The 25,192-nt window shown below is 40.8% G+C and overlaps 1 protein-coding gene across 1 annotated transcript; it reads right to left on the bottom strand.

The window, feature by feature from the left end:
• Positions 1–19,141: 19,141 nt before the first annotated feature.
• LOC139451671 (chorion peroxidase-like) lies at positions 19,142–24,400 on the bottom strand. Its single transcript, XM_071232992.1, has 13 exons — positions 24,338–24,400; positions 24,040–24,070; positions 22,668–22,779; positions 22,419–22,552; positions 22,038–22,211; positions 21,803–21,869; positions 21,406–21,500; positions 21,167–21,262; positions 20,951–21,043; positions 20,136–20,799; positions 19,840–20,009; positions 19,487–19,592; positions 19,142–19,202 (listed from the first exon to the last, which is right to left on the bottom strand). Exons 1-13 carry the CDS (start codon positions 24,398–24,400, stop codon positions 19,142–19,144), a joined length of 1,866 nt encoding a protein of 621 aa, XP_071089093.1.
• Positions 24,401–25,192: the final 792 nt, after the last annotated feature.

The raw sequence follows: 25,192 nt of genomic DNA, 5'->3' as shown, positions 1-25,192 counted from the left end.
GATGAGAGGGTTTGATTGGGACGAGGCCCAGAAATTAAGGGTTAAGTGTTGCCTACGTAGGTTTAGTGGCATTTCTCCTGTTAAGGCCTGAAGTGAAGTGAGAGAGGTGCCATGTTGGGAACGTGTGACTATTTTAAGAGCTTGGTATTGGATTGAGTCTAGTTTTTTGGTTAGGTTATTGCTAAGCGTATCATAGATCGCACATCCGTAATCTAATTTAGACCTAATTAGTGATGTGTAGAGAGAGAGTAGAGTATCTTTGGAGGCCCCCCAGTTGGAGCCGGTGAGGCATCTTAGTGCGTTTAGATCTTTGCTGCATTTAGTTGTTAAGTTTTTAACGTGGGCCTCCCATGTTAGGTGTTGATCGAAGATTAGCCCTAGGAATTTGGTTTGTTTTTGGAACTTAATTGGTTTATTGTTTAATTTAAGATTTGGGGTGGTGTGTTTCATTTTTCGGTGTTTGAAGACTATTCCTGTAGTTTTTTCGGAGTTTAGGGAGAAGCCCCACTTGTCTGCCCATTGCTGTATTTTATTTAGGGATTTTTGGAGTAGATTTTGGGAAGTTGACATACTTTTTGTGCGGATCCAGAGGGCTCCGTCATCTGCGAATTTGGATGTTTTAATTTTAGGGGATAGGCCCTCGAAGAGGTCATTGATCATTATGTTAAAGAGTGTTGGGCTAAGAATGCTGCCCTGGGGAGTGCCGTTTTCTAGGGGACACTGGTCCGATAGAACCTGGTCTATACCCACTGTGATTTTTCGGTTATTTAGGAAGTCCTGGATGTAGTTAACGATTTGTCCTTTTAGTCCTATTTTTTTAAGTTTTTGAATTAGCCCGTTGTGCCAAACCATGTCGAATGCTTTTGAGAAGTCCAAGAAGATGCCTGTAGTATATTGTTTGTTGAGTTGTCCTGTTTTGATCTCCTGTTCTAACCGGGCGAGATTGTCTAGAGTTGAGCGGCCAGGAGTGAACCCGCTTTGGTCTGTATTTATGGTGTTGTTTAGAGTTAGGTAGTGTTGTAATCTATTTTTGGTCATAGATTCCATTACTTTACATAAGTTTGAGGTAAGAGATATTGGCCTGTAAGAGTTAGCTTGGTTTGTAGGTTTGTCGGGTTTAGGGATAGGGATAACTAGAGCCTGTTTCCAAGAGGTTGGTACCTGGCCGTTTAGGTAGATTAGATTATAGAGTTTGAGTAGTGACTGTAGTAGCTTGGGAGGGAGTTTTTTGATTATTTGGTAGGATGTTAGGTCTAGTCCTGGGGCTGTTCCCTTTTTCCTGTTTTGGAGTACATAGTTTAGTTCTTCTATTGTGAAGGGTTGGTTTATTTCTAGGTTATCGTTTAATTCTTTGGTAGGTTTGGATTCTGTTTTGAGTTTTGTTTGGAATTTATCACTGAAGTTTTTGTTACTGCTGATGGTCGAAAAGTGTTTAGCTAGGTTATTTGCTTTTTCGCTGGGGTTGGTTGAGTTATTTATATTAGGAGGTTTTTTTGTGTCTTTTTAGGCCTCTAATGGCATGAATTTTGCGCCAGACGGTCCTGGCATCTGTGCGGTTATTTAATCCCTCGCAAATTTTTTTCCAGTCCCTGGTTTTGGCTATTTTGACTAGGTTTTGGACCTCATGGTTTAGTTTGTGGGCTATAGGTATGTAGTTATGGTCGCGTTTGGCTTTATTGAAGGCTTTTTTACGTTTTTGTCTGGTTTGTTCTATTTCCTCGTTCCACCAGGGTACTGAGGGTTTGCCTGATTTGTTTGCTTTTCTAAAGGGTATTGATTTTTTAGCTGAGGTGATTATGTATTCTGTTAGGTTTTTGCAGAAGGTTTCTGGATCATTATGTTCTATCTCGTTTAGATTGGCTTGTTTGCAGATATTTTGGAATTTATCCCAGTTAGCCTGGTTATAGTTAAATTTGGGTTCTGAGTTTTCGGGTTTGTCGGGGACGTTGGTATTTCCTATGGTTATGTTTATTGGGAAGTGGTCACTTCCTAGTGGGGCGTCGTGAACTTCCCATTGAGTGCTTTGGGCTAAGTCTGAGGTGCATATACTTAGGTCGATAGCCGACATGTCTCTATTGCTTTTATCATATCTGGTTGGTTGGTTATTGTTAAGTAATACGAAATCGTTGGCCTCTATCCATTCAGAGATTATTTTACCGTGATTGTCTATTTTTTCCCCCGTGCCCCAGGAGGGGTGGTGGGCATTAAAGTCTCCTAGGAAAATTGTTGACTTTTTGCCTATTTGTTGAAGTATGTTTAGATCCTCTGCTTGGATTTTTTGTTGATGCCAGTGGTAGATATTTATGATGTTTATTTTTTTGTTGTTTAGGGTGATTTGAATACCGTTGGTTTCTAGGTTTGGGGTGTTTATTTTGATCTCTTCATAGTTTAAGTCTTCTCTAATTAGTATGGCTAAGCCTCCTGATGCTCTAGTTGTTTTGGTTTTTGGACGATCTGTTCTGACTATGTTATAGTTGGCTAAGTTAAATTTTGATTTATTTGAGAATTTAGTTTCTTGGATGCATGCTACATGCGGTCCTTTGTTTAGTTTAAATTTTACTTTTAGTTCGTGGCTGTGCGAGTTAAGCCCGCCAGCATTCCACTGAAAAATATTTAGTCCTGCCATTATTTGGGTTTTTAGTGTTTGGAGATTGGTTGTTTTATGGGATTATTTTATATATCTGAGATAATTAGTTGGTAACCTGTATTGAAGTCTTTATAGTTTTGGGTGGTGAGTTTGAGTTTGAATGCTACTTTATGCAGGGCTTTAGTGCTAGCATCTGGATTTATTTGTTTTAACATGTAAGCTAGAAGGAGAGTAACACTATTTAGCGTGTTTTTGGGGAGAGTTTGGGGTTTACGTTGTAGTTTTTTGGTTCTTTTAGGTGCTGAGCGTGTTATTTCGTTTACGTCATCATCGGTTTCTACTTCGTAATAGTCTGAGTTATCGTTGTTTAGTTCCTCACTCTCCATAGGGGTTGGTAGCGTGTCTGGTTGTGTTTGCGTGTGCGTGCTGGGCGTGTCTGTGTCTTGGCTGCTGATTGGATTTTCGGGTTTTGCCTGCTCGGGTGTGGTTGTTGTTGCCCTGGTGGCTGTAGGCTGAGTGGTGGAAGGTTGGGTGATGGCAGGTATAATGCGGTTTGTTTTGCGTGCAGGTGTGGATGTTGTGAGAGGGTTGGGGGTGGTGAAGGTTTGGGGGTGGTGTGGGTAGTGGGTGTGGGTGGTGATTGCTGGGTGTACTTCCTGGAGGATACCATCCCATGCGGAGTTTAGATGTCGGGGAATGTTTGGTTGCGGTGTGGGTATGAGTGGTTGTTTCGTGTGCTGTGTTAGTTTTCTTGTTTGGTGTTTGGCCGTATCTATATTAATGTGTCTGTTGGCCTGTTGTGTGAGAGTGTGCCTGTGTGGGCATTTGTTAGAGAGTGAGGAGTGGTTTGTTGTTTTACAGTGTATGCACCATGGTGCGCAAATCCCTGGGCATTCTGTTTGGGCGCATTTCCTGCATTTGTTTTTTTTTAAATTACATCCGTTTGCTGTATGGTTGTATTGAAGGCAGTTAGAGCATTGTTTTACCTGTTTAATATAAGGTTTTACTTCTAGTTTTGTTGATGCGCCGAAAGAGATGAATTTTGGGGCTTCAGGATATTTAGCAGTTTTTTGAAAGTTGACGATAACGATAGGGGTGTTTGAGGTCTTTCCATTCCTATTTGAAGTTATCCTCCTAGTGCTAGTGATTTGGGGTTGAGGGGAGGTGTCTGTGTTATCGTTTGCTTCGTTAGCGTATATTAAGTCACCTTCTGTTTCTCTAGGGTTAACCCTAATTACACCTCTGGTGTAGAGCTGCCAGTTTGGAGTTTGATGTGTGACTGTAAATTGGAAGATTTGCGTTATCTTTTTGGCTGCGTTTAGGGATTGTAGGTCGGGGAAGATTATCTGGAATCCTTTATTTACTTCTTTGATTTTATCGAAATTGATTTTTTGTTTTTTGAACCAAATGCCTACTTTATTAGCTGTGAGAGCTTTATTTAGGGTGTTTATGGGGCCGGCGGCGCAAAAGTACAGAGCGAAGGTGACTATGGATGCTGGGAAGGTGGGTGATGCGGGTGTAGTGTTGGAAGTGTCCAGCTTCCGTTTCTTAGGGTTCGTAATGGGTGCAGGCGATTCGGCAGGTTTGGGAGGTGAAGCTGCTGGAGTTTCTGTGCCGTAATCGTGAGGTATGAGGGTGTTGGGTGTCCGGTTGGAAGTGTTGTGTGCTTCGGTGTAAGGGTGTCGGGGTGTCGGGTTGGTGGATGTCTGCCTGGATGATAACACGTGCGTCGGACATGTTGTTGTAGATGAGGTTGGGTGGAAGTGAGTGAGATTTGGTGAGTTTAGAGGTGTTGAGTGTGGGTGTTTGGAGGAGGGTGCTTTGGCAGGTGAGAGGAGGTTTGGTGAGCTGTGTTGAGATGTATTAACGGATGGGTTTAGGAGTGTGGGTTTTTTTTATTAGGTTTGTTTGTTTGGCTAAGGGTTTTTAAAGTTTTTAATTGTTTGAGCTTGGCTTGGGTGTGAGTAGTTTTGAACTAGTGTGTGTTGTGATAGTTACCGAGGGTTTGCTCTTGGGCTGGCTAACAGTGGGTACTGTGCTGGCTTGGGAGGCTTGGCTGGGTGCGGGTGGCTTGGTGGCTGGGTGCGGGTGGCTTGGTGGCTGGGTGCGGGTGGCTTGGTGGCTGGAGCGCTTGGATGGCGGAGAGGTGTTTCTAGCTTGGAGTACAAACTGCGAAAGCTGGGATTAGGAAATATTTAGTCGAAGGAGTGGAGTGATAGGTGAGTGGTGGGCGTGGGTGGTGAGTAGGAAAGAGCGAGCGTTGTGTTTAGGAGAAGGGGGGATTAGGTGTTTTTTGTTTTTAGGAGTTGGGTCAAAGGGTGTGTTTGAGTGGTAGGCGTTGGTGTGAGTAGAAATGAGTGCGAGCTGTGTTAGGGAGATTGGGTAGGATAAGGTGTTGGTTATTTAGTGTTGTTGTTTTTTAAGGATTTAGGGGTTTTATGATTAATTCGGTGAGAGTGATTTTAAGAGTATGTGAATAAGGATAACGTGATAATTACCGATGATGGAGTTTCCTTGGCTGGCTATCAGGCAATGCTCTGTGCTGGCTTGGGAAGTGTTGCTCGCTGGGAGTACAAACTGCAACTGATTGTCTGGCCAAGACTCGTTTATTTTCAAACCGCTGTCCTGTAGCTGGAACACTGCTAGGTTCGGCGTTAAACAACAAACAAACAAACGGTGAGAGTGATTGTAAGAGTATGTGAATAAGGCTGAAAGGATGACGTGATAATTACCGATGTTGGAGTTCTCCTTGGCTGGCTATCAGGCAATGCTCTGTGCTGGCTTGGGAGGTGTTGCTCGCTTGGGGTACACGTTATCCTTTCATCCTTACTCTTATCACTTATCACTCTCACCAAATTAATCACAAAACCCCTAAATCCTTAAAAAAACAACAACACTCAAACACACCCTTTAGTCTCAAACCAACACCTTTCCCTGCCCCATCTCCTTAACACAGCACGCTCTCATTTCTATTCACTACCCACGCCCACCACTCAAACGCACCCTTTGACCCAACTCCTAAAAACAAAAAACACCTAATCCCCCCTTCTCCTAAACACAACGCACGCTTTTTCCTACTCACCACCCACGCCCACCACTCACCTATCACTCCACTCCTTCGACTAAATATTTCCTAATCCCAGCTTTCGCAGTTTGTACTCCAAGCTAGAAACACCTCTCCGCCATCCAAGCGCTCCAGCCACCAAGCCACCCGCACCCAGCCAAGCCTCCCAAGCCAGCACAGTACCCACTGTTAGCCAGGCCAAGAGCAAACCCTCGGTAACTATCACAACACACCCACACACACTAGTTCAAAACTACTCACACCCAAGCCAAGCTCAAACAATTAAAAACTTTAAAAACCCTTAGCCAAACAAACAAAAACCTAATAAAAAAAAAAAACACACTCCTAAACCCATCCGTTAATACATCTAAACACAGCTCACCAAACCTCCTCTCACCTGCCAAAGCACCCTCCTCCAAACACCCACACTCAACACCTCTAAACTCACCAAATCTCACTCACTTCCACCCAACCTCATCTACAACAACATGTCCGACGCACGTGTTATCATCCAGGCAGACATCCACCAACCCGACACCCCTGCACCGGCCGAAGCACACAACACTTCCAACCGGACACCCAACACCCTCATACCTCACGATTACGGCACAGAAACTCCAGCAGCTTCACCTCCCAAACCTGCCGAATCGCCTGCACCCATTACGAACCCTAAGAAACGGAAGCTGGACACTTCCAACACTACACCCGCATCACCCACCTTCCCAGCATCCATAGTCACCTTCGCTCTGTACTTTTGCGCCGCCGGCCCCATAAACACCCTAAATAAAGTTCTCACAGCTAATAAAGTAGGCATTTGGTTCAAAAAACAAAAAATCAATTTCGATAAAATCAAAGAAGTAAATAAAGGATTCCAGATAATCTTCCCCGACCTACAATCCCTAAACGCAGCCAAAAAGATAACGCAAATCTTCCAATTTACAGTCACACATCAAACTCCAAACTGGCAGCTCTACACCAGAGGTGTAATTAGGGTTAACCCTAGAGAAACAGAAGGTGACTTAATAATGTACGCTAACGAAGCAAACGATAACACAGACACCTCCCCTCAACCCAAAATCACTAGCACTAGGAGGATAACTTCAAATAGGAATGGAAAGACCTCAAACACCCCTATCGTTATCGTCAACTTTCAAAAAACTGCTAAATATCCTGAAGCCCCAAAATTCATCTCTTTCGGCGCATCAACAAAACTAGAAGTAAAACCTTATATTAAACAGGTAAAACAATGCTCTAACTGCCTTCAATACAACCATACAGCAAACGGATGTAATTTTTAAAAAAACCAAATGCAGGAAATGCGCCCAAACAGAATGCCCAGGGATTTGCGCACCATGGTGCATACACTGTAAAACAACAAACCACTCCTCACTCTCTCACTCCACTCCTTCGACTAATCCCAGCTCTCCACTTGTCTCACCAACCCCAGCCTTCCAGCAAAAAAAATAAATCTCTAGGGTTCAGGCACCACACATCTCAACTCACCCAAACCAAACACCCCAAAACATGACAGACACACGCATCATCTCACACGCAGACACCCTAGATCCTGACTTACCCACACCCGCGGAAGCGCACAACACCTCCGGGAGGACAGTCGAAAACATTGTTCCGGACGAGTATGGCTCAGACATGGAACATACCACCCCCACCAAACCAGCCAACTCGCCTCCACAATACACAAACCCCAAAAAACGTAAGCTCGACTCATCCACTCCACCACCTTCTCCCACACCCACCCCGGCTTCCTTCATCACCACCTTCGCACTATACTTCTTCGCCGCAGGCTCAGCATCAATCCTAACTAAACAACTCTCAGCAGACAGGATAGGTTTATGGTTTAAACGCGAAAAAATCCATTACAGCAACATCAAAAAAGCAAATAAAGGTTACCAAATAATATTCCCAAATCAAGATTCATTCAATGCAGCTAAAAAAATAGTACAAATTTTTCACGTAACCGTAACAAAACAAATTCCAAATTGGCAGCAATTCACCCGAGGGGTAATAAGAGTAAACCCTAGAGAAACAGCCGAAGACCTAGAACTCTACACCCAAGAAGCAAACACAAATCAATACCCTCAACCCCAAATAACAAGCACCCGCAGGATAACAACAAACAGAAACGGCAAAACGGTCCCTACATCAATCGTTATTGTAAACTTCAAAAAAACTGCAAAATTTCCTGAAGCCCCAAATCACATCTCTTTCGGTGCCCACACTAAACTAGAAGTTAAACCATACATCAAACAGGTCAAACAATGTTCTAACTGCCTTAGATATAACCACACGGCCACCCAATGTACATTCAAAAAAACTAAATGTAAAAAATGCGCCCAAACCGATTGCCCAGGTACATGCTCTCCCTGGTGCATCCATTGCAAATGCATAAAACATACATCACTCTCAAACCAGTGTCCGCACAGACATGCCCTAACACAACAGGCCAACAAACACATAAACATAGATTCGGCCAAAATCCAAACAAGAAAATATGCACCACCTACATCCAAACCTCTCCTCCCCACACCACACTCAAACACCACACACAAACTCTCGGATTCAATCTGGGGCAACCACATAGAAACCGCACCCACCACTTCCACACATCACCTCACACAGCCACCTACCAACTCCCCCATAACATCAACACCCGCATGCAAAGCAAACAGCAAAACCACAGACACACAACGACCCTCAGCCAGACACTCTACAGCCCACAAGGCAACAACACTTCCCCACAAGCAACCACAACAAAAAAACTCAAACACTGAGGAAACCACAGCTACACCCGACACGCAAGCACAAACTCAACACCCCACACCACAAACACCTCCACAGGCCTCCCCAATGAAAACTCAAACAATAAAAACCAACCTAACCGACGAAGACGAGTATTCTTCCACCGAGGAAATAAATGAAATCACTTTCTCAGCCCCTAAAACCAACAAAAACTTCAGGCGCAAAAATCCTCAATTAACCAGCACTAAAACTCTTAATAACCTCACACTACTCCTAGCCTACATGCATAAGCAAAACTCACCAAATGCTAGTACTAAAGCTTTTCACTCAGTAGCACAAAAACTAAAACTCACAACTCTCTCCTTTGAGTTATTTCTCTCCCAACTTAGGGAAGCTACCAATTAAACAAAACCTAAAACTCAAAACAAACTAATAACCTCTCATCCCCCAAAATGGAAGGACTAAATATATTTCAGTGGAACGCCAACGGATTAGCCTCCCACGGCCAGGAATTAAAAGCTAAATTCAAACGAGACAAAGGTCCACACATAGTCTGTATACAGGAAACTAAATTCTCTACCAGATCTAAATTCACCCTACCAAACTATAACTCAGTAAGAACTGACCGAGCCAAAACAAACCCAGGTAGAGCCGGAGGCGGCCTAATCATATACGTCAGGGAAGATTTAAGCTACAAAGAACTAAAAATAAACACACCGAACCTAGAAGCAAATGGTATCCAAATAACAAATAACAACCAAAAAATTAATATCATAAATATATACCACTGGGTAGAAAAACAGGTCAAACCTGAGGATTTAAACACCCTCCTCCAAATAGGCAATAAATCTACAATCTTCCTAGGAGACTTTAATGCCCACCACCCTACCTGGGGTATAGAAGATAAAATAGATAAACACGGAAAACTCATCTCAGAATGGATAGAACAAAATGACCTAATACTACTAAATAACAACCAACCTACTAGATACGACAAAATACACCACAAAATGTCGGCTATCGACTTAACCATATGCACCCCAGATTTAGCCCAAAGTATTCAATGGGAAGTACACGGGGTACCACTAGGTAGTGACCACTTCCCCATAAATATAACTATAGGAGACGTAAACATCCCATCACCAGCCCCAAACCAGGAACCTAAATTCCACTACAACAAAGCCGACTGGGACAAATTTCAGGACATTTGCAACCAGGCTAACCTAGCTGACCTAGAAAGTAACGACCCCGAAATCTACTGTAAAAACCTCACTGACTATATAATAAACGCAGCTAAAAACTCCATTCCTTTCAAAACAACCAGCATAGGCAAACCCTCGGTTCCTTGGTGGAACGAGGAGATAGAACAAACTAGGCGTAAACGCAAATCCGCATTCAATAAAGCCAAACGTGACTTCAAACACCTAAAGATAGCACATGAACTAAATCACAAAGTACAAAGCTTAGTTAAAACAGCTAAAACAAGAGACTGGAAAAAATTTTGCGAAGAAATTAACCATCACACAGACGCCAGAACAGTTTGGCGCAAAATCCACGCCATTAGGGGCATTAAACGTCATAAAAAAACTCCCAACGTAAACAATTCAACAAACCCCACTGAAAAAGCTAATAACCTAGCAAATCACTTCTCAGCCGTCAGTAGCAATAGCAACTTCAACCAAAAATTCCAGGAACAACTAAAAGCAGAAACCAAATTTACCAAAGAGCCAAAAGATAATAACCTAGAAATTAATCTCCATTTCACAATGGAAGAACTACTCCACGTCCTACAAAATAGGAAAAAGGGCACAGCCCCAGGCTTAGACCTTACTTCATACCAGATAATTAAACAACTACCACCCAAACTACTCCAAACTCTACTGAAACTCTATAACCTCATATATCTAAACGGACAGGTCCCATCACCTTGGAAACAAGCCCTGGTCATACCAATCCCCAAACCCAATAAACCAGCTGACCAGGCTAATTCATACAGACCAATCTCCCTAACTTCTAACTTATGCAAAGTAATGGAATCAATGGCCAAAAACAGGTTACAACACTACTTAGAACAAAACAACATAATAAATCCAGACCAAAGCGGTTTCACTCCTGGACGCTCAACCTTAGATAACCTCGCCCGACTAGAGCAGGACATTAAAACAGGCCAACTTAGCAAACAATATACTACAGGCATCTTTCTAGACTTCTCCAAAGCATTCGACATGGTTTGGCATAACGGGCTAATACAAAAACTACAAAAAATAGGACTTAAAGGTCAAATAATTAACTACATCCAAAGTTTCCTAACAAACCGCAAAATCACCGTGGGCATAGACCAAACGCTATCGGACCAATGTCCCCTAGAAAATGGCACTCCCCAGGGCAGCATCCTAAGCCCAACACTCTTCAATATTATGATTAACGATCTATTCGAGGGACTATCCCCCAAAGTAAACACATCAAAATTCGCGGATGATGGAGCCCTCTGGATCCGCACTAAAAGCATTAAAATGGCTCAAAACTTACTACAAAAATCTCTAAATAAAATACAAAAATGGGCTGACAAATGGGGCTTCTCCCTAAACTCAGAAAAAACCACAGGAATAGTATTTAAACACAAAAATATGCAACCCGCCACCCTAAACCTCCAACTAAACAACAAACCAATCAAATTCCAAAAACAAACCAAATTCTTAGGATTAATCTTCGATGAACATCTCACCTGGGATGCTCACATTAAAAACCTTGTAACCAGATGCAGCAAAGACCTAAACACGTTAAGATGCCTCACCGGCTCCAACTGGGGGGCCTCTAAAAACACCCTCCTCTCACTCTATATATCACTAATTAGGTCCAAACTAGACTATGGCAGTGCCATTTACGACACCTTAAATAACTCTCTCATTAAAAAACTAGACTCAATCCAGTATCAGGCCCTAAAACTAATCACACGAACTCAACATGGCACCTCTTCCACCTCACTCCAGGCCTTAACAGGAGAAATGCCACTTAAACTACGTAGGGAACAACTTACCCTAAACTTCTGGGCCGCGTCCCAATCAAACCCACTAATCGAAAACTTAATAAAACAAAATATTAGCCCTAGAAACCAAGCCCTAGCCCGGAAACATCCACTACTTACTCCAATTTCCCAAAGAATAACCAATTACCTAAACGAACACAAAATAAATAATCTTAAACAAAACAATAAATCATCCAATATCTTCACTCCAAAACTTAAAATACCAAAAATAGACACAACACTAGCCGATACACTAAATAAACAGACCGATCCTAACATCGCTAAAACCACCACACTAGCATACATACATGAAAATTGGCCAAATTGTTGTCACATATACACAGACGGATCATCAGATCAGATCTCAAAACACACAGGTTTCGGAGTCCACATCGCACAACCAACCAAAGACACACAATCTTACCGACTCCCAAACAACCAATCCATATTCACGGCCGAACTAATGGGCATGGCCTCAGCACTACACAATCAGCAATCTAAAAAACACCAAAAAATCCTCATCCTAACCGACTCCCTCAGTGGACTACAAGCCCTCAAAAATAAAAACACTAAAAACCGCCCCAAACTAATAAATCAAATACTCAATAGCTCAAACAACTTAACTAAGGTAGGTAAACAAATAGAGTTCATTTGGATCCCCGCCCATGTAGGAATCTTTGGAAATGAAAAGGCAGATAAAGCAGCAAAATTATCCCTTAAACTCCCAGAAATAAGCTTAAACTTACCCAGCTCAAAATCAGAAATCAAAAGTGTCACTAAACAAAAAATTAACAAAAAATGGCAAAATATATACCAAAACTCAAATAGCCAAATCAGGAAAGTACTCAAAAAAAACCTAAATAAACCCAAAATACTACACCCATCCAAAAAAATCGACAGAATAATTACCAAACTACAAACAGGCCACACCAAACTAAATAATCACCGTAAAATAGCTAAACTACACACAACAGGAAACTGCCCACATTGCAAACAACAAGAAACACCACAACACGTACTCATTCACTGCACACACTACCAAACACACCGAACAACACTACAGACCACCCTAAATCTTAAAACCGGACTTACACTAGAATCAATCCTAAATCCACAAAATAAATTAGAAAAATTCAAAGCCTTAGGCATATACCTAATAAAAACAGGACTAATTAGTCGCATTTAAACCCCAAATAAAATATTAAAACCAAAACTACCTTATTTGATAACCACCCAACACACACAGCTCCCTTAGTACGTCCCCCACCCACTCTTGGCATTCTTTCCAAATCTCAAAATTTCAAAATTACTATATAAGTAACCCCTAAAGCCCCCTCCTGGGTTGCACAAACTCACTTTTCCCCTTTTTGGAAACACATTAAATGGCCTGGCCGGGCCCGTGTGCGACATACGCTTGCAGTCGGAAAGCGCACGTTAAATCTCCAATATAAGTAAGTAAGTCACTCTCTAACAAATGCCCACACAGGCACACTCTCACACAACAGGCCAACAGACACATTAATATAGATACGGCCAAACACCAAACAAGAAAACTAACACAGCACACGAAACAACAACTCATACCCACACCGCAACCAAACATTCCCCGACATCTAAACTCCGCATGGGATGGTATCCTCCAGGAAGTACACCCAGCAATCACCACCCACACCCACTACCCACACCACCCCCAAACCTTCACCACCCCCAACCCTCTCACAACATCCACACCTGCACGCAAAACAAACCGCATTATACCTGCCATCACCCAACCTTCCACCACTCAGCCTACAGCCACCAGGGCAACAACAACCACACCCGAGCAGGCAAAACCCGAAAATCCAATCAGCAGCCAAGACACAGACACGCCCAGCACGCACACGCAAACACAACCAGACACGCTACCAACCCCTATGGAGAGTGAGGAACTAAACAACGATAACTCAGACTATTACGAAGTAGAAACCGATGATGACGTAAACGAAATAACACGCTCAGCACCTAAAAGAACCAAAAAACTACAACGTAAACCCCAAACTCTCCCCAAAAACACGCTAAATAGTGTTACTCTCCTTCTAGCTTACATGCTAAAACAAATAAATCCAGATGCTAGCACTAAAGCCCTGCATAAAGTAGCATTCAAACTCAAACTCACCACCCAAAACTATAAAGACTTCAATACAGGTTACCAACTAATTATCTCAGATATATAAAATAATCCCATAAAACAACCAATCTCCAAACACTAAAAACCCAAATAATGGCAGGACTAAATATTTTTCAGTGGAATGCTGGCGGGCTTAACTCGCACAGCCACGAACTAAAAGCAAAATTTAAACTAAACAAAGGACCGCATGTAGCATGCATCCAAGAAACTAAATTCTCAAATAAATCAAAATTTAACTTAGCCAACTATAACATAGTCAGAACAGATCGTCCTAAAACCAAAACAACTAGAGCATCAGGAGGCTTAGCCATACTAATTAGAGAAGACTTAAACTATGAAGAGATCAAAATAAACACCCCAAACCTAGAAACCAACGGTATTCAAATCACCATAAACAACAAAAAAATAAACATCATAAATATCTACCACTGGCATCAACAAAAAATCCAAGCAGAGGATCTAAACATACTTCAACAAATAGGCAAAAAGTCAACAATTTTCCTAGGAGACTTTAATGCCCACCACCCCTCCTGGGGCACGGGGGAAAAAATAGATAATCACGGTAAAATAATCTCTGAATGGATAGAGGCCAACGATTTCGTATTACTTAACAATAACCAACCAACCAGATATGATAAAAGCAATAGAGACATGTCGGCTATCGACCTAAGTATATGCACCTCAGACTTAGCCCAAAGCACTCAATGGGAAGTTCACGACGCCCCACTAGGAAGTGACCACTTCCCAATAAACATAACCATAGGAAATACCAACGTCCCCGACAAACCCGAAAACTCAGAACCCAAGTTTAACTATAACCAGGCTAACTGGGATAAATTCCAAAATATCTGCAAACAAGCCAATCTAAACGAGATAGAACATAATGACCCAGAAACCTTCTGCAAAAACCTAACAGAATACATAATCACCTCAGCTAAAAATTCAATACCCTTTAGAAAAGCAAACAAATCAGGCAAACCCTCAGTACCCTGGTGGAACGAGGAAATAGAACAAACCAGACAAAAACGTAAAAAAGCCTTCAATAAAGCCAAACGCGACCATAACTACATACCTATAGCCCACAAACTAAACCATGAGGTCCAAAACCTAGTCAAAATAGCCAAAACCAGGGACTGGAAAAAAACTTGCGAGGGATTAAATAACCGCACAGATGCCAGGACGGTCTGGCGCAAAATTCATGCCATTAGAGGCCTAAAAAGACACACAAAAACTCCTAATATAAATAACTCAACCAACCCCAGCGAAAAAGCAAATAACCTAGCTAAACACTTTTCGACCATCAGCAGTAACAAAAACTTCAGTGATAAATTCCAAACAAAACTCAAAACAGAATCCAAACCTACCAAAGAATTAAACGATAACCTAGAAATAAACCAACCCTTCACAATAGAAGAACTAAACTATGTACTCCAAAACAGGAAAAAGGGAACAGCCCCAGGACTAGACCTAACATCCTACCAAAAAATCAAAAAACTCCCTCCCAAGCTACTCCAGTCACTACTCAAACTCTTTAATCTAATCTACCTAAACGGCCATGTACCAACCTCTTGGAAACAGGCTCTAGTTATCCCTATCCCTAAATCCGACAAACCTACAAACCAAGCTAACTCTTACAGGCCAATATCTCTGACCTCAAACTTATGTAAAGTAATGGAATCTATGACCAAAAATAGATTACAACACTACCTAACTCTAAACAACACCATAAATACAGACCAAAGCGGGTTCACTCCTGGCCACTCAACTCTAGACAATCTCGCCCGGTTAGAACAGGAGATCAAAACAGGACAACTCAACAAACAATATACTACAGGCATCTTCTTGGACTTCTCAAAAGCATTCGACATGGTTTGGCACAACGGGCTAATTCAAAAACTTAAAAAAATAGGACTAAAAGGACAAATCGTTAACTACATCCAGGACTTCCTAAATAACCGAAAAATCACAGTGGGTATAGACAAGGTTCTATCGGACCAGTGTCCCCTAGAAAACGGCACTCCCCAGGGCAGCATTCTTAGCCCAACACTCTTTAACATAATGATCAATGACCTCTTCGAGGGCCTATCCCCTAAAATTAAAACATCCAAATTCGCAGATGACGGAGCCCTCTGGATCCGCACAAAAAGTATGTCAACTTCCCAAAATCTACTCCAAAACTCCCTAAATAAAATACAGCAATGGGCAGACAAGTGGGGCTTCTCCCTAAACTCCGAAAAAACTACAGGAATAGTCTTCAAACACCGAAAAATGAAACACACCACCCAAAATCTTAAATTAAACAATAAACCAATTAAGTTCCAAAAACAAACCAAATTCCTAGGGCTAATCTTCGATCAACACCTAACATGGGAGGCCCACGTTAAAAACTTAACAACTAAATGCAGCAAAGATCTAAACGCACTAAGATGCCTCACCGGCTCCAACTGGGGGGCCTCCAAAGATACTCTACTCTCTCTCTACACATCACTAATTAGGTCAAAATTAGATTACGGATGTGCGATCTATGATACGCTTAGCAATAACCTAACCAAAAAACTAGACTCAATCCAATACCAAGCTCTTAAAATAGTCACACGTTCCCAACATGGCACCTCTCTCACTTCACTTCAGGCCTTAACAGGAGAAATGCCATTAAACCTACGTAGGCAACACTTAACCCTTAATTTCTGGGCCTCGTCCCAATCAAACCCTCTCATCCAAAACCTCATAAACGAAAATATCCGCCCTCGTAACCAGGCTCTAACTAGGAAGCACCCTTTACTTACTCCAATATCTCAACGAATTTTCAACTACCTAAACGAAAACCAAATAGATAACCTCCAACAAAACTGCAAACCATCAAATATATTTACCCCAAAACTAAAAATCCCCAAAATAGACACATCTCTGGCAAACTCAATAAACAATCAAACCGATCCAAACATAGCTAAATCCACCACACTAGCTTACATACACGAAAACTGGCCAAATTGGTGCCACATCTACACAGACGGATCTTCCGATCCGATCACAAATCGCACTGGTTTCGGAGTCCACATAGCACAACCAAATAGGAACACTCAATCTTATCGACTCCCAAACAACCAATCCATCTTCACTGCAGAGTTAATGGGCATAGCATCAGCCCTCCATAACCAACATGCTAAAAAACATAAAAAAATCCTAATACTCACAGACTCACTAAGTGGACTACAGGCCCTCCAAAATAAAAACACCAAAAACCGCCCTAAACTCATTAACCAAATACTCAAAAGCGCAAATAACTTAACAGAGGCAGGCAAACAAATAGCATTTATCTGGATCCCAGCCCACGTAGGAATATATGGAAACGAAAACGCCGATCAAGCCGCCAAAAAATCCCTCAAAATTCCTGAAATAAGCCTTAATCTACCAATATCTAAAGCAGAGATCAAAAGCATTAACAAACGTAAAATCACCCAAAAATGGCATAAGACATACCTAAAAACAAACACACAGATAATCAAAATCCTCAAAAAACCTCTAACCAAACCTAAAATCCTCCATCCATCCAAGAAAATTGATAGAATAATCACCAAACTCCAAACAGGTCACACTAAACTAAACATCTAACATCCGCATCTAAAAACACTCAACCACACCACATAAACAAACAAACACACACCAACACACTCCCTTAGTACACTACCACACCCCTAGGCATGCATTCCAAATTTCAAAATCTCCAAAACTTATATAAGCAACCACTAAAACCCCCCTCTGGTTGCAACACCTTTATTTTCCCTTCAAAACCACGCTAAATGGCCCGACCGGGCCCGTGTGCGAAATACGCTCCAGTCGGAAAGCGCACGTTAAATCTCCAAACGTAAGTAAGTAAGTCTAACCACCCGCATATGTCAACTATTAATACAATCATTGCTTCGTTGAGTAACCTACATGAGCATCTGAATTCCTCTAAAGCACGTTCAGTGCGTTTAATGTATTTAATGTATCTTTTATCTTTTATGTTTGATTCATATATATAAGCACTATCTGGGTGGAAAAGACATCTATGCATGTATAGGAAGTACTGTCGAGGATAATGTGTACAATCATTCGCGTATGGGAAACATGATCTGTGACAATATGAAGAATAAACATATAAAGGAAACACTTTCTGTGACAATGTAAACTACATTGTATATACACGTCTAGCAAATACTATCTGCGACAATGTGAACTATCTGCGTTTGTAGGAAGCACTGAAAGCGATAGTGGAAAGTATATACATGTACAATTATAGGAAGCACTGTTTGGAATAATGTGAACTATTTGCGTGTGTTGGAAGCACTGACGGCGAAATGGGAAGTGTAATACGTGTATGGGAAGCACTGTCTGGGACAATGTGAGCTATATACATACAGGAGGCACTGCTCGGAACAGTGAGATGTATATGAAACATGTATTGTTAGAAACAATATGTATCTAGAACCTGGACACTATGCCATGATACCAAACATTAACACAAATGTGAAACGTATCAATGTGCCAATCAGCCAACCAAACGGTAGATGAATGCGCGAAAGAAATTAACAGATCATGAATCAGAAATACAAAAGAGAACGTGTTTATTACAAAACGGTTGTAAAATTAACAAATACAGTTGAATCTGATATATGATAGAATTCAAGTATTGTTCAATATTGTTTCTATTGAACATCATATATACATTTTCAAATTTTTAAGTTGGTTGGTTGGTTGGTTTGTTGTTTAACGCTGCACTCAGCAATATTGCAGCTATATGAAGGCGGTCTGTAAATAATAGAGTCTGGACCAGACAATTCAGTGATTGATATCATGAGCATCGATCCACGCAATTGGGATCGATGACATGCATCAACCAAGTCAGCGAGCCTGACCACCCGATCCCGTTAGTCGCCTTTTACGACAAGCATAGTCACCTTTTACGGCAAGCATGGGTTGCTGAAGACCTATTCTATCCCGGAATCTTCACGGGTCTAAATTTTTAAGCACGACATCAACAATATATTATACAATATCATACAATGACAAAGAATAAAATACACCTCTTTCATAGATCTATGAAATAGTGCAAGTCAAACATGTAGAATATGTTTTATGCCCTTGACAAATATATTATACAATGCCATAAACATACACTGCCAATATTAATGCAACTTGTATACTGTGATTAAACGCTTTGATGATGTGACTGGTCGATTCACACACTTAATTGGTTACCAATTTGTTTTGTTCTGATTAAGTGTAGGCATTATAATCAGGGATAATGTTAACTGACATTTCAGTTAATAATTCCAGCATTATTAGTGAAATGCCATACCCAAATGTTCTTGGCATTACATATTTACTATGAAGACAACTGAACAAACATGTCAAAAATGTTATGTACTCTGTGATTTATACATCCTACAGACTAGTAGTGCGGGCTATACGTGTTGGAACACCTCACACGCATAAAATCTTGTGTTTCAAGTAATCGGGTTCATTGTTGAATCTAAGGGAAGGGCAAGCAACTTCTCATCTCCGCCATTTGGTTAAATCGATTGTTGGAAGATCGTTGCAGGGTATCGTGGGATTCCTGTAAAATACAAAAATTGTGTCATCCCATTAAGATAGCAACATTTCCGTGAGCATACTTCATGTGATCAGGTTTGACATTCGTATCCTATATAACTGAATGAACCTGAATATGTTACATTCAAAGTGTGTCACGAAGTGTAAATGGATCCAGGATATAATTCTGATCAATGTTCACTGAATGAAGTACGCCAGATATACCCTGTCGCATGTTAATATGACTTCTGTCTGTGTGAAATAATTAATTACTGACAAATGATGAAGCTAGATGTCTTCATTGCCTACCTTTCTTTTGAGTACACTGTAAAAGGATCTCTTTGGATGGACTTCACTCCTGAATTCCTACAAAGAATCTTTGCAAAGCGCATTCGTCGGATCTCAGACAGTTGTCCTGAAATAGAAAACGCAATAAATATCTATATGTACAATTACTTCTGAGAACAAGAGAGTATCTTTTTTCTGTGTCAGTGAAACACTAAACCATTTTGACATCTTCAATTAGAAATGCAATAAAATTCATATCATAATATAACATTCTCATCTTAAAGGCATATTAAGTTATCTAATAAGTACATAGTTTGACATCAACTAAATAGTTTAACAATCATACAAGCACACAGGAACAGACTGGACGGTACCTGATGTAAAGCCCTTTCTTGGATGGGATGTTTCGAACCAGAATGAGTCGCCATATTTCAGGTCATGGAACTGTTGACCAATCAGACAAGCGAGGAGAGGGCCCACTGCGCCGCCATGGACATGGTGTTCAGCTACTGCACCGGTGGAGACGTCGATGTCATCAGGGGATCTGAAGCAAGAATACATAAATTATGGAGATCTTGAGAAATGTCAAATAAGGGTTAAAGTATCTTCATTTCATATTTTTTTTACAATAACTCTGTACACACATGAGAGTAAAGTGAATTAGACAAACCTGTATACACTTTTCAAAGCAGCTCCTGCTTTACCAAATACACTGTCATCAAATGAAGTCACTTCCGATAGCTGGCATGCCTTGCGGAAGTTGTTGTATGATGGCAGGCCATGGTCACGACCTCTCTGAATGTTTAAGGACATGATGTCAAAGCCGTTATTGCCCGACGTCTCAAACAAATGCTCAGTCATCCCACTGTTGATGAAGCGGTTAACCCCCTGATGTCTGTCCTTGAGGATAGCCTTCAGCACGGTGTCCAGATCTTTGATGACTTCAGAAGGTCTGTTGAAGAGCTGTTCTATTGGTACACGTCGATCTCCGAGGGTCAGGAAACGTGGAATGGTGGAGTGGCCGTATCTGAAGGCGGCGGTGGCAAAGACGTTGTAGATGGTGGGGTTTTGGGTAAAGTTGTACCTGAAGCTAAAGCCAGGGGCCAGTTTGTACTTCCTCATGGCCAAGGGCCCAACAATAATGGGCAGCCATTCGCGGTAGGTGACTTGTTGGATGATGGCTGATACGATCTTTCTGGCCTCCTCAAACAAGACATCATCAGGAATGGTCGATGGCATGACATCAGCAAGTTCTTTGACAAGACGATTGTGTTCTCTGACAAACACGGTGTGTAGCACGGCCAGACCAGGGAACACGTTCACACGGTCGTCACCTGATGATGAAGTTAGTTATAAAGAAGTTGTGACAATGTTGTGAAATGAATTATCCATATCATTTCAAATTGTACCAAATAGTCATATGTGAAGTACTTTATGAAAGACTCTGAAAATATTACTTCGAATACATTAATAAGTTGTATTTACCAGCTTCAAAACACCATTCGTTGGTATTGCTTGTTCGACAGTTCCCTTGGTTGGATTCTGGCAACAGGTTATCTCCCTTGATTTTCATGAAGGCTGAAAAGTTGAATGACGACATTAATTTGTATGTACAAATTACTCTCGAGGGTATTCTGTCAAAATGTGACATATTTGTTTTATCACGAATTATAATTCATTGCTAAATATTGCCTGACTTACGTCCGTTCCTGAGGTGATTGATCTGATCCTGACTGAGGCCGTACACGTTAGAAGCGTCCACGAAGGACGTCAGTAGGTTCAACTGTTCTCGGGTATCTGGAAGTGACATGGTTTTCAATTAAACATGGGTATTATCATACAGTGATGTTTATGGCTTCGTTACTAAATACGTTGTGTTAGAAAGAACAGATAAATAATGACTGAACAGCCCAATATTAGCTTAGTATTCATATACTTACTCCTTCCAGGTGCTGGGGCTGATCTTTTGAACTCCATGCAGTTCTTTTGGAAATGTCCTTCGTTTACTGGCATGGTGATCGGGAAACAAGGGCCGCTGGAACAGCGAAATAGCAAAAGATTTAACATGTTTCCTTCCTTGTTCCAATCAAACATGGTTATGATAATGCTTATGATATGTTATGATGCACAAGCACGTGTATGTGGTGTACTCGGGATCTTACAGTAGAGGTTTATGATGATGGAAAGGGTTTTGTCTCCTTCATCCTAATCATAATAATGTCTACAGTGCCACGTAATTTCAAAGTCTGTTCTTTATTTTAAATATGACGACCAGTAATTTCGATTACCCGAAACAGAATTATTAAGTGTTGAAAATATTGAATGTTGATTGCTTACCCAGCTTGTACATCAGAATGCATCTCTCCTGCTGTGTGACCATCGCAACATTTGGAGTGAACATCACCTTGAAGGAATATGATGATTTGTAAAATTCACAGATGGATAGCTTAATGATGAAAATAGGTTCGAAAAATGTGGATTACAAAAACAAATATATCACAGTTTGTCTGATTTCAACATCACACTTCTCGTCACTTTGATAGTCAGAGAGTATTGGCCACTTGGCACCTACCTGCATGGAGGGGAGTTCCGGTGAGATCATGATCCACAAACTGCCCCCACTGCATCACCATCACCGTGTGGTCGTTAGAAGGACTGTCAACTCCCGGATGTACGGCCACACTGATGGCACGTGGACTGGGAAGGGGATAACCATCAACGCCTCTCATTCGGGGAACGAACTTGCCTGGAAAGCCAAACCTTTGCTTTAAAAGTTCCCTTGCACATAGTTAGTTGTGATATTGAAAGGGCATAACTAAATGTCAATGGAATAATTACAAGACTTGCTATCAAACGGCCTGGTTTATTAATGAATTGCCATGGTTATTAGAATGAAATAATGATTTTTAAGTTCTTCTATCAATATGATATCAGAAGAAAACCTGCTCTTTACCATCATCATATGCAGGATGAATAAATCTCTTGAATGGTTGGTTGGTGGATCCCCAGGTTGGCCAGCGAGCATTGTTGCAACTTCCGTCCATTGTCCGGTAGCCGGCGTCTTGTTTGCAGTCGATAGAGCGCCGTCTGAGAAAGTGAATGATGTTATCAAATCTGATGGTAATTGGTGTCGGTATCCACTACATTAAACTCACAACCACAAACGAAGGTGTCCATAGATGAGAATTAGTGCGAAACTGACCTGATGGTGTGTTTGTCTTGATACTTGGATGTGCTGATGTCGTCTAAGGAGATCTGAGACGTCTCGGCGGCGTCAGCCAGTGTACAAACAACATACTTGTCTTCGTCATCACCTACGTCAAAGTAAAGGCATCAACACTCTGTTTACTATCATGGGACAATTTCAGTGTAATTTTATTTCGGAATTCTGATCAAAGGTCGCACTATCTGAACAAAGTTGATGTTATAAAGTGTATAATGATGTTTGAAGACGCGTATCAGCAAAATATTTCTTTCAAATAAATAGAATTTGTAATCGGTGTGTCTCATATGCAATAAATCCTTTGAACTATACACATATAAGTTATATTGTTTCAAAACAAAGTGAGTATCTAAAGCATGGTATAATGCTTCACAATATAATGAAAACTGGACTAAAGTAGTGACCAATTCAATGTATTTACAGTATGATCAGATTTGTCAGTTAAACCAATTGCCAAATCATGGATAGTGATGCCGTTAATGTTGAACATTAAACTTCTTACCATGCAGGAGTCTGAACATGATGTCCATTATTCTGATTTCTCTGTCCAGCGTTTGTCCTTTAACTGTTCCTTGGTTGTCACCCCACGTCGTTGTTGAAGTTTGTTTCGCACCAGCAACATAATCTAATAGGTAAGTAAGTAAGTTTGAACATCAGCATAGAGAAATAGGGCTGTCATAGATTATGAATGCAATCCAAAAAAACATTCATACTCCGCCACCCTATATTTTCTTCTGTCTAGTTGTGTTAAACCGGGTATGTGAAACAATCTGGCAGTATCAAACCAAGTTAAGAAGATTTCATGTGCATCGTTCAGGGTATATCCAAAACCATATTTACTCATCTTCTGTCTGTATATCTCTTTCAATCTTAGAATTCAAGACAACATTATTATCTCCAACCATCGTTACATCAAATGTGTATCTCGACTTGTAACAATGTACCCGGTGTGAACTTACTGTTCGTTTTTGACAAATCAGTGACATCGTCAGGGAATTTCTTGTTGGTCTCACGGTCCATTCCAAACAGATCTGATTGTATTGCCTGGACTGAAGGAAAGGTAGTTTACTTAAAAAGCTCAGCTAAACAAAATATAATATCTATACTTTAATGCATTCAAATTATATTTAGTAAAATTCATTTTAAAATTTACGTCACTACATTAAAGGACTAAGCATAATAGTTAGTAGAAAGTTGGCATGTTTAGAACTGATATCTCTTTATTTCAGCATGTAACATGATCCCAGGTGCGTGAGTTACCCCCAAGCAGAAGGAACTAAAATAGTATTATTCGATCCTTCACTATTGCTTGTCAAGATTTATTTCATTATTTTTAAAAGACTATACTCACGTTGCTCAATGACGGAATTGATGTTGTTTACCTATAGGGAAATGAGTGAACATCGGTTAAATAATCGGTCTAGGGTAAACAGATGTGATAATTTCAAACACCATTGGTCACACATAACTTTGAACATGATGAGAGAAAGCAGTTTTAGAACCATAAGACCATAGTAAGAAATTACATAACATTTCTTATATGTACTGATTTTCTACAGACATTCAATAGCCAGGTAAATACTAATACCGATAATTAGAAGAAGAATAAAAAGAAAAAGTAGAAGAAGAAGAACCCAAAAACAACCTACCTCTTTGTCCGCCTCTCCAGCAGTGACCACGGTCAACATACACACAAACAACACAACTTTCATCGTTTCTGCTTCTGTCCAGTACAAGGTGGGAATGTCTGATACACCAAAGATGGGACCGTGTATTTATACTCATATTCCTGGATTAAATCAACACAGTTTACCCTTTAATTCACTCTCCCCTGGTGGGTTTTTTTCCGACATCTACATGGGGGAACTAAACATTTTGGATTATGTGGAGGCAGGCTGATTATCCCGGAGCAGCGGCATCACCGCCATTGTTCTTGGTGTGGTGTATAAACACCAATAACGAGGCAGTTGGTAAACTGCTTCTCATCAGAGGGTATTATTGACATGCATTGTTATGATTATATGTCATAGACAGACAGACAGACAGATTGTTTATTTGAGTCTCACCTCGCAGAAATAATTACATAAATACATATAAAAGGACATAAAAGTGAGTCACCCATTAAGGGTTACGAGAGACTTAAAAAGTATCACAGTATGTACAAGTTAAACATATTGGTGTAAAAGTGGTATGAAAATAAACTACCCGTAAGTAGCCATATTAAATATCTTTTCTTCGTTGGAGAATTAAAAAGCAGGTTTTGGCTGTAAAATATACATAATATTTAAAAAGTACAATAAGTTTATCCGTATTGCATAACTCTAGAAAGTTGGGATAGCTAAAACTCACCTTTTCGTATAAACTTTCACGCAAATCATCGTACACAGGGCAATCAAGTAATACATGACATTCATCTTCAATATTTTCCTTACACTGAAAACACACTCTTTCATTCACATTCATATTCGTATATCTGCCTGTTTCCAACTTCAGAGGAGCAGTAC

The sequence above is a fragment of the Haliotis cracherodii genome, unplaced genomic scaffold (assembly GCF_022045235.1).
Source record: "Haliotis cracherodii isolate W230 unplaced genomic scaffold, xgHalCrac1.p SCAF_9, whole genome shotgun sequence".
Lineage (NCBI taxonomy): Eukaryota > Metazoa > Mollusca > Gastropoda > Lepetellida > Haliotidae > Haliotis > Haliotis cracherodii.
This window is presented reverse-complemented; position numbering and strand designations above follow the sequence as displayed.